The sequence below is a fragment of the Lynx rufus genome, unplaced genomic scaffold (assembly GCF_022079265.1).
Source record: "Lynx rufus isolate CCGP_SWC_20201006 ecotype Redwood Valley unplaced genomic scaffold, mLynRuf1.p SCAF_9, whole genome shotgun sequence".
NCBI classification, from domain to species: Eukaryota; Metazoa; Chordata; class Mammalia; order Carnivora; family Felidae; genus Lynx; species Lynx rufus.
The window spans coordinates 105,604,783-105,620,111 of NW_025814897.1; the positions used below are offsets into that span (position 1 = coordinate 105,604,783).

At 45.3% G+C, this 15,329-nt stretch overlaps 1 protein-coding gene across 1 annotated transcript in view; it reads right to left on the minus strand.

Annotated features, from left to right (window-relative positions):
• DDB1 (damage specific DNA binding protein 1) overlaps positions 1-15,273 on the minus strand; it is a 29,477-nt gene extending 14,204 nt beyond the window's left edge. Inside the window, exons 1-12 of the mRNA XM_047070899.1 lie at positions 15,109-15,273; positions 13,736-13,884; positions 12,321-12,437; positions 11,535-11,756; positions 9,391-9,505; positions 8,362-8,459; positions 7,166-7,324; positions 6,499-6,582; positions 5,799-5,915; positions 5,113-5,215; positions 1,483-1,558; positions 1,278-1,386 (exon numbers count right to left, since the gene is read on the minus strand). Coding sequence (XP_046926855.1) covers positions 1,278-1,386; positions 1,483-1,558; positions 5,113-5,215; positions 5,799-5,915; positions 6,499-6,582; positions 7,166-7,324; positions 8,362-8,459; positions 9,391-9,505; positions 11,535-11,756; positions 12,321-12,437; positions 13,736-13,884; positions 15,109-15,169 — 1,410 coding nt within the window. The 5' untranslated portion in view covers positions 15,170-15,273. The remainder of the gene's footprint in view (positions 1-1,277; positions 1,387-1,482; positions 1,559-5,112; positions 5,216-5,798; positions 5,916-6,498; positions 6,583-7,165; positions 7,325-8,361; positions 8,460-9,390; positions 9,506-11,534; positions 11,757-12,320; positions 12,438-13,735; positions 13,885-15,108) is intronic.
• Positions 15,274-15,329: the final 56 nt, after the last annotated feature.

Here is a 15,329-nt window from a genome sequence, read left to right on the forward strand (position 1 = left end):
TCCCCCACTTGCACTCTCTCTCTCTCTCTCTCAAAAACAAACATAAAAAAAAAAAAAATTAAAAAAAAAAAGTCTTAAGGGGAGCCTGGATGGCTCAGTTGGTTAAGCATCTGACTCTTGGTTTCGGCTCTGGTCACGATCTCACGGTTCGTGAGATTGAACCCCACGTTGGGATCTGTGCTGACAGAACAGAGCCTGCTTAGGATTCTCTCTCTCCACCCCTCCTCCATCCTCTCAAAATTAATAAACGTTAAAAAAATAAAACCCTTTACAAAAGGCTACGAAATTATGTTGAAATAAGTTTAATGAATCTATTTTATCACTGAAATAAAATAAAAAGCAAATTGATGACAGTGTAATGTCATTGACTCATCTCACCTATCAAAACTGAGTTCCTATTTAAAGAGTAAAGCCCTTTAATAACAGACACACGAGCTGGTGCCAGTCTTCAGGCCACTAGTTAGAAAACACGAACAAAGCAATGAATCAGTATCTGGGCATCTCCCACACTTGGTCCAGAAACCAACAGAACCTTCTCTCTGGCTTTTACCAAATCCACCACTGCCTGCTGACTAACAGGAAGACCCAAGTGGATAAAAAGATGGAGACAAGTTCATTGATCCTCAGGCACACAAATGCCATGCCCGACACTGGCAAACACTGACAGTTAAGGAAAGTGCAAAAGGTTGAGAGGGATGTGCAAAAAGTGAAGAGAGCCAGGGGTCACTCCAAACTGAAAACAACGAAGGCGTGGGAAGGTGCTCAGAAATCAGGCTCCCGGGGCTAACAAGCGCAAAAAGGACACCTGACCCCCATGTCACATATATATTTAAAACAAAATCAGAATACAGCAAGTTCTGATTCTAACAACGTGGAGAGTGTTGCTGACAATCATATATGGACGGGAGCATTAGGACTAAATAGGTGTGTATTACTATTAGAACAAGGGAAAAAATACGTCTCATAAAATAAGCATAATTAGCGGTTTGCCCAAATATGGCGCCCCAAACCATAAAAATGTTATGATCCCAGTCTATAAAAGGGAATGTGAATAAATACAATATACATACATTTCAGAAAAAAACAAAGTTAAAAGGAACAACTCCAAAATTAACCCACCACTGGGTGGTAGGTCATCGAGTAATTTTAATTTTCTTTCCCTAGGATTCCTGTTACTTTTAGAGTCATAACAATGGACTGCCTTAAAATCCTGTGGTGCTCTAGACTGCACTGTAGGTCAAATTCAAGTAAACAGCACCTGCCCCTTTCTCAGTTACCTGGATAAGTTGCTGATGAGCCACGTTGCCACAGAAGAAAGTCTGCTGATCATCCACGAAACCCATCAGTTCGGTTTCCTCCACCTCCTCTCCGTTCAACATGAGAACTCTGCGGCAGAAGGGAAGGCCCAGGTCAGCCGGCCTGGCTTCCCCACCTTGCACCCTTCACAGGAGCACCTGGAGCTGGCATCAGACTCACCCTTACCTTGTCTGGCCCACAAAAGAGAGCACCAGAGTGTCATCAGTCTCCCGGTTAGGATCAGACCGCAGCGGCCACAGACCTGGAACAAAGATCAAGGAGTAAGACTCAGAGCACAGCCCAACACTCGGCTCCCACATCTAAGGAAGGGCAGCCTGGCCCCAAGGAGCGGGAACTTTGTGGAGTCCGTCCTAAAGCTGAAATACCCACTCTGTTCTTTCCTCGCTTTAAGACCCTGAAGAAGTTATTTTTAAAACTGTTTTGAGCCTAATATTTTTAAGTTTTTCCTTTAATTTGGAAGAGAATACATTTCTACGACTCAAAATCAAAATCTGTTCTTAAAATGTGTACACAGAGGTTCCATTCCTATACCTCTCCCTGAAACCTATCTGCCAAATAAGTCATCAATAGTCTCTTGTTTATTCTTCAAAAAGAAAAAAAATTTATAAGGAAATTGGCAGTATTTTACAAGCAAATACAAATACAAGAGATTTCTGGCTGTCTCAGTCCGTGGAGCATGCAGCTTCTTGATCTCAGGGTTGTGGGTTCGAGCCCCATATTGGGTGTCGAGATTACTTAAAAATAAAGCCTTAAGAAATATGTACGTACGTACATATGTACGAATATACGCACATACATATATATATATATATACACATAAATATACATACATATACACACATATATACACATATATACATACACACACACACACATATACGTATACACATACACACACACACACACACACACAAAACAGCCTATCGTACACTGTTTGGCACCATACTTTTCCGCTTTGTATTAAGCCCTTATCAAAACTGAACAGTACTTTGTCTTTAACAGATGCACAGCATTATACAGACACACCAGTTTATTATTAAGTCTTATCTGATGGACACTTTTTCAGTATTTTGCACACAATGCCACAACAAATGATCTTGTATTTATGTCATTCCGTACATACGAAGGTCTATAGGGTAGATTCCTAGAAACAGGATTGTCTATAAATCATTAAATGCGTGTGTAGTTTTGGCAATATTACCAATAAGCATGCTAATTTCCTCACAGCCTCACCAACAGTGTTGTCAAACTTTTGGATTCTGGTCACCTGGTGAAGAATGGTATTGCTACTCAGTTCGGATTTGCACTTCCCTTATTACAAGTAAGGTCCATTACCTGTCTATGCGTGTTCTCCTATAATTTGGGGACAGGAATTTTTGGTGATCCCCTTTATAGAAATGTTTGGATAAATTAGGGAGGTTAGGCCTTTGTCTATAAGGTGAAGTACAAACATTTTTATCTGGTGTGCCATTTCTCATGACTTAACCTTACAGAGTTTGGTTTCTGCCATGCAGAAGTGTTTTACTTTTATGTTGCTGAATTAACCAATCATTCCCTTTGCTTCTGTACTGGAGTCATATTTTAAAAGACCTTCCCCACTAAATTATAAAGGGGGGGTACCTAGGTGGCTCAGTCGGTTAAGGGTCTGACCCTTGACTTCGGCTCAGGTCACAATTTCACGGTTCCTGAATTCAAGCCCCACGTCAGCTCTGCACTGACAGAGTGGAGCCTGTTTGGGATTTTGTCTCCCGCTTGCTACCTCTCTTTCAAAACAAAAATTTTTAAAAAATAATAAAACAAATAAAATTATAAAGGGATTCAACTTTTTCTTTTAACTTTTCTATAGCCGTTTTTTAAAAAAGAAATTTTTATGTTTATTTATTTTTGTACAGTCTCCTTTTTACATGAAGTCTGATCCATCATCATCAGACTAGTAAGGTATACAAAGTACAGCACAGATCCAAACGCATCTTTCCCCAGTTGATGACTGGGAACACCATTTATTAAAAACCATTCGTAAAAGAATCATCTTGGGGCATCTGGGTGGCTCAGCTGGTTGACTGTCCGACTTGGACTCCGATCATGATCTCATAGCTCGCGGGGCTCACTGCTGTCAGCACACGGCCCACTTAGGATCCCCCATCCTCCTCTCTCTCTGCCCCTCCCCTGCCGGTGCTATCTCCAATATAAATAAACATAAGAAATCATCTTTGGGGCCCGTGGGTGCCTCAGCTGGTTGAGTGACCAACTCTTGATTTCGGCTCAGGTCATGGTCTTACAGGTTGTGAGATTGAGCCCCTGGTCAGGCTCTGTGCCGACAGCACAGCACCTGCTTGGGATTGTCTCCCTCTCTCTTTGCCCCTCCCCAACGCATGTGTGATCTCTCTCTCTCTCTCTCTCAAAATAAATAAACTTAAAAAAAAAAAAATCATCTCTAGCTCACTGAACTGAGACACCACCATTGTATACTTAATTCCCACATGTAACTGTGTCTATTTCTGGACTTTTTTTAAATTTCTGGATGTTTGAGTTTTTTTAATTTCGGGAGTTTTGCTCAAGGAACCCTGCCTGTTAGTGCACCGAAACCACACTTTTAGTCACTGAGGTTTAATGGCACATTTTAGTATCTGGTAGGGCTAGTCCCATCCCCTGGCTTTTCTTGCTTCTCCCTTTTTCCATTTGGACCTTGGATTATCTAGGTCAAGAAAAAAAAAAAAAAACCCTGATATTTTTATTGAGATACATGAAATATAAAAAATAGGTCAAAGACTACTTTACAATTTCATCTATAGCATGTTGGCATGTCTTTTTTTCATCTGACCAATCTATCCTTTGAACCTTTAAGGAGTATTTTAAAGTTTTCCCTGTAGAAGTTTTGCACACTTTTTATAAAGTTTATTCCTTGGTATTTTGCCTTTTTACTGCTATTGTAAATTGGCTCCTTCCCTCCACTATACCTTCGAATGGACTGTTTTCACATGAAAGCTATTAACTTTAGTACGTTAATTTTATATCCTACTACCTTAATGAATTGTTGTGTAGTTTTCCAGTCAATTCTCTTGGGTTTTGTAGTTTTATGATCTCTTCCTTTCTAACTCATAAACCTCTATTTCTTTATTTATCCGTTTCCATCCTCTTATTTAACAGTCTAAACTTTTTTTCTGATGTGTCTCTCTCTCTATGTATGTATCTTTGGTTTTGCTTTATGATTCAATCTGATCGTCTTTCTCCTTTAATAGGTGAGTTTTAACCAATTCACATTTACTTAACATGACATATCAGATTTTTCAGACACCCATGCAGATGTATAGCTGTTCTGTCATATTACCCTGGGTCACTATAGATCATCTACTACCTATATATCATAAAAGCCTTTCACTATATAGTCTTTCTTTGATCTTGATTATTATAGTTCTCCCAGAATTTAGGTTTTTACTTTTGTTCTAGAAGTTCCCTTTACACTATTTACACTTGTATGTGATATTCTCAGTCTCCTCTTTTTTCAGGGATTCTATTAGTTCCCTTGTGGAAACGTTCAATTTAACTTAGAAACTTTCCATTTCTCTACTCCATTATCCAGTTTTGGTCAATAATATATATTTTCAAGTTTACTTTGGCACTTATAAATACGTTTAAGCTTCTACCACTGATTTGTCTTTTCCATTTTTTTTTTTTAATTCTTCATCTGACCTGCTTTCCTCTAGCTCCCACCCAAGTGCCTTCACAACTCGTAATGAGACCAAAGATCAAGGTCACTCAAGTAAGATTTGCACCCTACATCCACCAAAAGGTTACCTTTGATGCCTGGTAAGTCAATGCTGGCATGCTCGTGGATTCCAATTCCATTTCGGATGATCCGCAAGGAACCTTCCTTGAAAGCCCCAGAGCAAGTAACCAGCTGCAAATAGAGAAAGTGTTTCTAAATACGCCCTCGCAAGCCTGGGGCCATCATACGGATGCCCGGAAAGTAAACCCAATGACCCTTCCAGTGGAGCTAAGTTTGAGGATGCAGACTTGGCAGAGGCTGATGTCCAAGTCCCTCAAATTTTCCAAGCAGACAGGACATTCTAGTCCAAGAAGCAAAAAGCAACTACCACTGCTCCTAGCAAGGTGGCTTCCATCATTGGAACCTAGAGTGTACTAGAAAGAACACAGGATCTAGACTCAGACACACCTGCCATTTGGGGGTTATGGGACCTTGGACAAGTTCCTTGATCTTTCTCAGTCCCAAGCCTCTTCACTTCTGAAACAGCCAAGAATTCCTATCTAATAGGGTGCTCGTGTGATCACAGATAATGTAGATCTGTATCACCGACCTAGCGATGCACTCAATAAATGGTAGTTATCCTTGCGTCATCGTTAGTGAGCAAGGCTCTTAAAACTTATCTTCAGTGCGCACACCCCACTCCGGATAGGCAAGTCTAGAAGAGCACAGTTTGAGCGAACATATCAACCATCCATTTCTAGGATGACCCTCTTACCTGTCCCTGCCCCTGTCTCTCCAGGTCCACCACGCACATGTCCACAATGGGTCCCAAATTAGTAAAGGTTTCCATGGCCACTACATAGGAGCCTTGTTCGTTGCTGTCAACATTGAGCTAACAAGAAAAAACAAGGTTAGTCCTGGAATGCCGCTAAGAGATCCACCCTAAAGAGACGGTTATCATCCAAGAGAAACTCTGAATCCTACAAGATCTGCCCTTCTTGTACTCCACTCGATGCTTCTAGAAGGGGATTATTGACTAAGGAACATGGGTAGCTTCTAGAAGACCCACGAACCAGTGAGGGATTTCTAATCTGTGAGTCCCATGGATGGATTTCAAAGAAGCAGTTTGGAAATTAATGTAAAACGTTTGCATGTATTTCTCTGCAGAGAAATCCAAAGTTTTCATACTCCAGAGGTGATCTGGCACAATACACTATGACCTCTTTGAAGGTAGGAACTGGGTCTTGTTTCATCATTGCACCCACTCTGCCCAGCACCTTGCCTGGCACATCTGTTAAATGAACCTTTAAGACAAAGAGCTAGTCAGGGTAGGAAGGGAAATCGACCGAGGAGACAGCTGCATAGTATGGAAACAGATGAAATGAAGAAACTCAGAGGTTCCAAACACAGGAGAAACGTGACAAAGAAGCAGTGAAGATGGTGAAAAAGCCAGAAAGAAGAAAGTATCTTCTCACCTTCACAAGCTGGGAGTCACCGAGGCGAGACCCAACGAACACAACACCATTATCGAGGTATGTCAAGCATTCGGCGATAGAGGTCTAGAAGAAAGTCAGTGGCATGAAAGGCATCAGAATGGACACTCCCTGGGAGCCCGACACTGTCCTACCACTGTCCTCTCACCTCTCAGAGGTCTGCTAAGAAAACAAACAGCTGCAGCCACGAGTCCCGAAACAATTCTCCATTTCAAATCCCCAGGCCCCACTAAACAAATGTTCCTAAGTCTCTGAAGTTTGTGACTCCATGTATCATATCCTTACAGTCAGAAAAATCTATTCTTTCTCTTGCAGGTGCCTCCTCCGAATGATCATCTTAATCCCAATGGCTCCAGTCTGCTCCTTAACTTTTTTGGGACCCTCCCCCTGGAATGGAGTATTAGCGTCAGGTTAATCTTCCATTCTGAAGGGTATCCTTTCCATTTCTCTCCCTTTGTGTGCTTGACGTAGAGCACGGCTGCCTGCGAGATTCTCCAACATCTAACTCATTTGAAAACCAACTTCCGCAGCAGGACTGACCACGTGTCGCTAGGTGGTACGTAACACAGTTCCCAGTCACGGTGTGAGACCACACATCTGGGGTCACTAGGGCGCTAGCAGAAGACAGCAGAGCAGGGACCAGCCCGACCTCTCCAAGGAGCTCCACGCGGAGATCTTTGAGGGTGACGGTGCCGTCCATCTGCTCCTCCTTCTCCAAGAGCAGCATAAAGAGCCGTCCTTCCATGTCTCCCAGCAGATAGCGGGAACCATTGGGGTCCACACGATTGTGACACACGATCGTGCTTTGCTGCCAAGAGGGAAGACATGGTCGTTAGAGATTAAGTGTCTCCCATAACCAGAGAGCAAACCCTCGTGAACCACTCCCTTTACCAAGCCCAGCCATTTCACAGGCAAGGAATCCACTTAGCAAACGCTACGTGTGTGATTAAAAATGGGGCCATTTTGGGGCGCCTGGGTGGCGCAGTCGGTTAAGCGTCCGACTTCAGCCAGGTCACGATCTCGCGGTCCGTGAGTTCGAGCCCCGCATCAGGCTCTGGGCTGATGGCTCGGAGCCTGGAGCCTGTTTCCGATTCTGTGTCTCCCTCTCTCTCTGCCCCTCCCCCGTTCATGCTCTGTCTCTCTCTGTCTCAAAAATAAATAAATAAATGTTGAAAAAAAAAAATTTAAAAAAAAATGGGGCCATTTTTATTCTGAAGACGATTTTCTGAGGAACTCAATACACCTGAAATGTTTTTTCACAGATTATCCTATTGGGAAATAGAAATACATAGAAAATAGGAAGCAGCTGTAAGTATTCACTGGCCTATGAACACTATCACAGATTTTGTTACTTACCGTCAGGACTACGAATTCCTCCCACTGCTAACGCTACCATAGACTATGTCATTTGCCCTTTAACTTAATATTCTAATTCTTATGACTTGAAACACTGAGATTTAAAACTTTTGTGACCAATTTTTTTTAAGTCTGTACAACTGATCACTCTATTACCCTCACATGACTTGAGCTCTGAGAACATTTAATCAAATCTGCAAAATCCTTCCCTTCGTAAAGTCGCCCCAGTAGACGGGAAGAGTAAGCCTCCTTCGATTACTACTTCTTTCTCTCGGCTAGTGGGCAAGCTCTCCGTAAGCAAAACCAGGCCAGTCTCTCTTTGTATTCCCAATGCCCCACACAGTTATCTTACGCACATAGTAAGTGCTAGGACAGACATCTAGAAATTTCTCTTTACAAACGGGGAGAAACAAAGGAGCAGGGTAAGAACAAGGGCAAAAAAAAAAAAAAAAACAGAGAAGGAAGGAAAAGTAAAAGAGTGCTGCTCACCTTGATGATAGGAGGGGCAATCGCCAGGTATTTGTCACCGTTGTGATAGGTGATAGACTCCTGTCCAATGATGATGGCCCCTCCAAAGGGCTCTGGGACTGCAGGGGAAAGGACAGCGTTAGAACGCTCAGTACTCCAGACCTGCCAAGCCCTGTAGCGTCAAGGGCACTGATCCAGCCACCTCTGGGGCAAACCTTCAGGAAATCATTACTTTTAAAAAGACAACCAAGTCCAAGGAACGTGGCGGCCTTTAACTGACGCTGCTGTCTGGGAAATGTCAGGCTGGCATCACCTCACCCTGTATTTTTATCGTCACTCTTCCGGTGTTTCCGAGCCCCTACGGGTGGGGCGTCTTCTCCGTGCTCTTCCACCTGCACCCTCCCCCTTTCTCTCCTCAACTTTGATCTCTCGAACTCAAAATGGTTATTCTTTTTCCCGTTCCTTAGCTTACTTTCCCCCGTTATCAGGGCCACCATTTAGAAAAGCCAATTCTCACTTGAGAGTTCTAAAATTTCTCTCCTAAGCGAGACACATAACATGATGTTGAGGGCAGGATATGGGACAAGGAGCACAGAGGCCTGGAATCAGGCCGAGGCTTTGTCAGCGAGGCACAGGCACGGGCAAGCCCCGTGGCCCAGGCATCCCCATCTGTGAAAGACTCAGATTAGATAAGCTCCACAGGCCACCCCGCCTCGGTTTTTCAACGTTATGCCCAGCAGTGAAATAATGAGAGTAATTTCTACACGCCACTCTGCAAATCAGTCTCAGTACTTAACCCCGCCACCCCAAATAAAGGAAAGCTGTACTTTCTGGGAGGAGTAAAAAACAGACAATCCCAAAAACAAAAATGGGAAAAGCAAAGGAAAGCACATTTAGAAAACAGGAGACGTCAGGACTGCTGAGTAATGCACGTGCATAATAGCATCTGAGCCCGGAAATGAAGGTGCAGAGAAGGTGAGGAAGGAGCAAGAGTAGGGAACAGACCCAGACCTGGGGGGCAGGGGGCACATTTCCAAAACCCCAACCAACCTGCAATCACCATGGAAGCCTCAGCTTCTACGTTTTCCTGTTTCCAAGGGCCCTTATTGAACTCCTTCTCTCGGAGAGACACCTCATAGGTTTTCACATGCCGCCCTTGAGGGTCCTAGGTGGGGGAAAGGTGGAGTGGTTAGCCCCAACGAAGGGTGAACCCTGGACTGGACAGGAGTCCTGAAAGGGACAGGCCATACCCACCCAGCATCTGATCATCCTATCACGTTGGCCTTACTACCCTGACCCATCCATATGTTGACAGCCACCAACTAAGCCTGTGACTGGGTAGGCTGAGACCCAGACCTGTTTCTAACAACTCAACCAACCAAGACAGGCTTCAGAATTAGAAAAATCAATGTGGCACGCTATACCGATCACCGTAAGAAATACAACATACACGTGTATATTCACGGGTGTGTCTAAGACATACGTTATGTCCTAGAGTCCTTGGTCTCAAGGAACTTACTATATTGAGAAGCTAAATACGTCTAAGAGATTAAAAAATTTATCTGAGGGGCGCCTGGCTGGCTCGGTCCGTGGAGCATGCAATTCTTGACATCGGGGTCGTGAGTTCGAGCCCCAAACTGGGTGTAGAGATCACTTAAAAAAAAAAAAAAAAGATACAATTCTTAAGCACATTCTGCAGGGGTGATGGGAGTGAGAACAGAACACAACACTACTCTACAAGGAGGTTTTAGCTAAGACCTCCAGTCCTGCCTTTGTCAACACCTTCCCCTGCTTCTCCTGAATCCTGACTCACATCAGTCCTACGGCCATCAAAGTCACCTTTGAGACTAGAAGAGCAGGGACGGGGAGGCTACAATCGGCCAGTGGGAGATGGCATCAACAAAGGCCAGATGGGAGTCTAAGAAGTTATGGAAAGAATTCCACAATGTGTTTCGGGGCAGGGGCCACATCTTAATCGCTGCTAATAGCTCCTGACACACTTAGAATGACTACCTTTCACCGGGCAAGTCCCTAAATGTTTCCCAAGTTGAATTTTTGGCACAAAACAGGAGATAGTGGTTTTTGGTTGAGGAAAGCTCTTCCCATCAATGGCAGGGGTAAGACTGAACTCCATGAAAAGTTCAAGCTGGGGTTTGCATCTGGACCCCTGAGACACACACAGAAATGAAGATCTTTCACAACGGGCAGCCCTGAGGCTAGGAACAGACAGAATCAGCCTTGAATAACCAACATCAATGTTTTAATGACCTGGTAATTTACAAAACTGTACACGAGAGAGAAATTCTTAAGTTTTTATTTCAGCTTCAGTAGTGAACTGTGAGCGAGATCAAACAAAATCTCCTAAAGTCGTTTCCACCTCATTCAACTGAACTTCATTCCGCCAGCCTCTGAACTCTAGCACTTAGGGGGACACTAAAGAATACGCAAAAACAATCAGTGTTTCCGAAGCTTAACACAGCTATCGAACGTGCCCACGCGTCTCACTCGGGACTCAGACTAGGTTTCCCTCCACCGTTGATTCAACCACATGCAAGCGAAATGACCTCATGCTATCTGGCTCTTTGTTAAAAGGCGGAGATTTTTCTAAGATACAGGCAAGTGAGCCTGGTGTTCTGCCACCCCGCCCCCACTTAACAAATCTGGCTCAGAGAACAGCTGCCCAGGATCAGCGCGGCTAAAGTTTGAGGGACAGACCAAAATAGAAGTCAACAGCCAACAAGTCACCAGAAAGTGAGGGCTGGACAAAATGCAAACCTCTTCTTAGAAGACGTAGATAAGACATCGCCAAGACGATTTTTCTTTTGCTTATAGGGGCAATTTCTAGATCACTGCTCTACAGCTAAGTTTTAATAATCCCCTAGCATGCCGGTAAGAGACTCAGACAAAGTATAAACTGGGTCACCCTATAAAATCTCCAAGGTCCACAAGAATGTAATCTCAGGATTAAAACCTGCTACCAGCCCCAGAGAGCTTCCTGCCTCATTAAGTACTACTGCGCTCAACACGCAATCAAATTCTGACCCATATTAATCATACCATTCAAAACACTTAAGGACAAATACGTTCAACTCTCTGCCTGCCCTACTGCCAAATCCAGACATTCCAATTAGCGGAAAGCAACTCCCACTGTGCAAAACCACGCCGCTTCCCCCTCTCTCCTCCAGCTCCAGTACCTGGTAGACAAAGCAGATGGTAGGTGCTTGGCAACCATATAAGAACTTGACGTCGATGACATGCAACTCCTCGAGGCGGATGTTAAAGGCCTTGAGCTCTTTATTGTCCCGGTCTAGCGGAATAACCTTGAAAAGGCCATCATAGAGTCGCAGGCCAATCATGCGGCACTCGGGGTCAATAATGCCAATGATGCCAGTCTCTGAGGGGCGGCCAATACGGTCCTAAGAAGTAAAACTGGGGTTAGGAGGGGCGCCTGGGTGGCTCAGTTGGTCAAGCCTCTGACTTCCGCTCAGGTCACGATCTCACAGTTTGTGGGTTCGAGCCCCGTGTCGGGCTCTGTGCTGACAGCTCAGGGCCTGGAGCCTGCTTCAGATCCTGCGTCTCCCTCTCTCTCTGCCCCTCCCCTGCTCACGCTCTGTCTCTCTCTCAAAAAAATAAAATTAAAAAAACTGAGGTTAGGGAAGAACCTCAACACTCAGGGTAACAGAGGATACCAGGCACCTCCTCCCCAAGGTGACTTTAGGGGTAGCAGTAAAACCAGCGGCGTCTACTGGCCATGCCAGCGAGCCCACGTCAGTGCGTGCCTTTTCGCAGAACACTGAATCTCAATGAATTAGTACCCTGTCCCTTGGACTCTTCCTTTCTTCATAAAAGCTCAAACCCTTAGGATGTTCTCTTTGTTTCTCTGATCACAGAGAGAGCTGCCCCCAGCAGCTCAATTTTCTCCATCAAATCATGACAGCTCTACCCAAAAAACTCTCATCAGCCTAAAGCAGCCACCTCACCTGGACGTTGCCATGGGCTCGTGTTATGATATCAATGCTCTCGCCGCTCTGCTTGTACTCCAGGATGCAGGCATTGTACTTAGCTGTCAGGATAAACAGGAGGTCCTTGCTCTCCCCCTGGAAACCAACATGATACCATTAAAAGAGGTTCTTTAAAAAAAAATTTATTTTTAATTTTTTTTAGTTTATTTTTGACAGAGAGAGAGCGAGCGAGACAGTGCGCGAGAGTGAGCATGAGCAGGAAAGGGGCAGAGAGAGACGGAAACGCAGAACCTGAAGCAGACTCCAGGCTCTCAGCTGTCAGCACAGAGCCCAAACGTGGGGCTCAAACTCATGAACCACAAGATCATAACCTGAGCCAAAGTCGGCCACTTAACCGACTGAGCCACCCAGGCGCCCGTAAAAGAGGTTCCTGTTAAAACAAAAATAGCTGTCCGGCCTTTAAGCCTCTGTCTTCAAGCATGCTAAGTTCTAGAAGAACTTTCTTTTCTCCCTGAAGAGAAAAATCCCAGTGAATAGGTAACACACATCAGGTACACACACCCTAAGGGTGTGTGCAACAGGCCAGAACTAAAGCAGGTAAACATCTGGGCTTCACTTTGATGACTGTACTTGTCTCTGCCCTACCCACAGTAATGTCTTGTCTATTTCCATCTCAAGCTAATCTCTCATTCCATTCAAATTCTCCAAGATGAATGCAATGCCTCCTCTAATCCTCTCCCAACTATTCGAAGAGGGAAAAACATGTGAATAACGATGAGAGCTAAAATGGATCTACAAAGTCTTACTTACTTATTAACAGAGACCCCAAAAGACTGAATATTTTGTTCCAAGGATTACAGTTGAAATTTTGAACCCACTGCTTTCTTGTCAGAGTCAGTTAGGATACAATGAAGCAACACAGATGAAAGCATTTGAGTTACAATGATGACGATAATACTATGATAATTGTTAGTGTAACAGAAAATGCTTGCCATGTAATAGCTCCTATTATTATAACATTTCCTCTTCACGTAACCCAGGAGATTTCATGTCGTTATCCCCACTCTGCACACAAGCCAATAAGGCTCTGAGGCTCTGAAAGGTTAGGTGACATCCTAAGTTAGAATCAATAAGGAATAAAACCAGGATGGCCCTCATCAAGAGCCTACTCTCTGAATCAGTATGGTGACCCACATTTCAAACCACTATAGTCTCCCCTTCTAGAGAAGTCAACCTGACTTTTTTTCCTAGTGACCCTGTTCTATATCTAGGAAGCTTGTTCAATAATATAAATTGAAACGTGCCATCCAAAAAAAAAAAAAGAGAGAGAGAGAGAGAGACTTCTCTCCTAAACCCCATTCCACCCATCCCAAGCCAAAGTGAAACCATCCACACGACAGTTCTTGTTGCTGGGCCCAACCCAGAGCACTTACCTTGGGCCTGAAAAGCTCCATGACAGCAATCTTCCCATACATGCCCACCTCTTTGACGGGCCGAAGCCCCTCAGCAGTGACCACATAGATCTCTAATCTCGTGTTTTTGGCAATCAACAGGTTCAGGTCTTCGGCTGATGTAAAGTGTCCTGAAAGGAACAGATCCTCTAACTTTTGACGCCAGAGCAATATCTAAATAATCCTATCACTTGTCCTTAAGTACCCCCAGAATTCACATTTATTTCAGAGTTCTCTGGCTCCCTCCATTCACTTCCTTCTTGCCAAATCCAGCACCTCAGAGAGTCTCACTTCATACATTCAAGAGAGCTACTTCCCTAATCAGACTAAGAAAACTGGCCTGGGCCTAAGAGCAGCATGTCCTTCAACTGACAATGACTGTGAAAACCTTTCAGATGGCTCTGTGCCCTCAAATTTTACTTTTCCTACTGCAGTGGCAGACTTATCTTCTCGGTAAGGGATGCTGGAGAAAGCGTTCACCTGCATTCAGTCCTTACCTACATTCTCACAAAATCTTGACCAAACAGACCGGATGGAATGCAAATTCTCAGAGCTTTGTATCAAGACACTGTTTTGTCCACACCTCTTGCCTTCCCAGCAGTCGGCCAAATAACCCCCCGGCCACACTCCCTCACAGCTTCCAACTCTCCAAACAACAAGAGTTTTGTTTTGGAATCGTGATTAGGATGTACACAAACATACAACTTTGAGGCCTTCATATTCTGCTGTGAACGTGGTTCAAGACGATTACTCCCGGGGTTCTGGACATCTGTGTCCTTTGTGATCCTTGTCTAGTCAACAAGGCAAACCCAACACAGGGCCGGGCCATCCGAACCCTCGGCTCTAGCAGCTCCCTCGAGTAAACAACAGCCCCAGGCAGAGAAGACTCCTCTCCTTCGGGTGAGAGCGTACATTCCTCACATCCCTCCACCTCCTGCACCTTCCAGGCTCTCCCACTGGAAAATTCTGACCCTAAGGAAGTCGCCATCGCCACCGCCCCTTCCCCTGACCACACGAGGCCAATCTCGCCCCCCCTCCCCCCACCGGCAACACCGTACAATCCACTCACACTTCGCTCTCTGTCCCGGTGGGGCCCGTCCCTGTCCCCGAGGCCAAGTGACCTCCCAGGACGAAAAGGGGACCCCCAAGCGCAGTTTTTACTCCCCAAAAGGCGCGTGCTTCTTTTAAGGACACCTTCTTTAAAGCCGTGGGCTGGCGGAGCTCCGTCGGCCACCAGCACCTTCCATTCCCGGGACTCGGTCCCGCCCGGCCGCCCCAGGGGCCGCGGGCCTCCCTAGGCCTCGGTGCCCCCCCAGCTCCCTCCCTCGCGGGGTCCCCTGCCCCGGCAGCCTCACCGGTCACGCAGCCGTTCACGGCGGTGGGCTTCTGTGCCGTTACCACGTAGTTGTACGACATGTCGAGGTCTGGGGCGGCCCGTCGGCACTCGAGCGCAACGATAGAGAAATGGACACAGGCGAAGAGACAGGGGCCCCCACCCGCGCGCGGCGAACTCCAATGCCGCTGCCTCCGCCCCAGAGACACGTTGCAGGCCAGAGCGGCCGGGGCGCAGGGCATC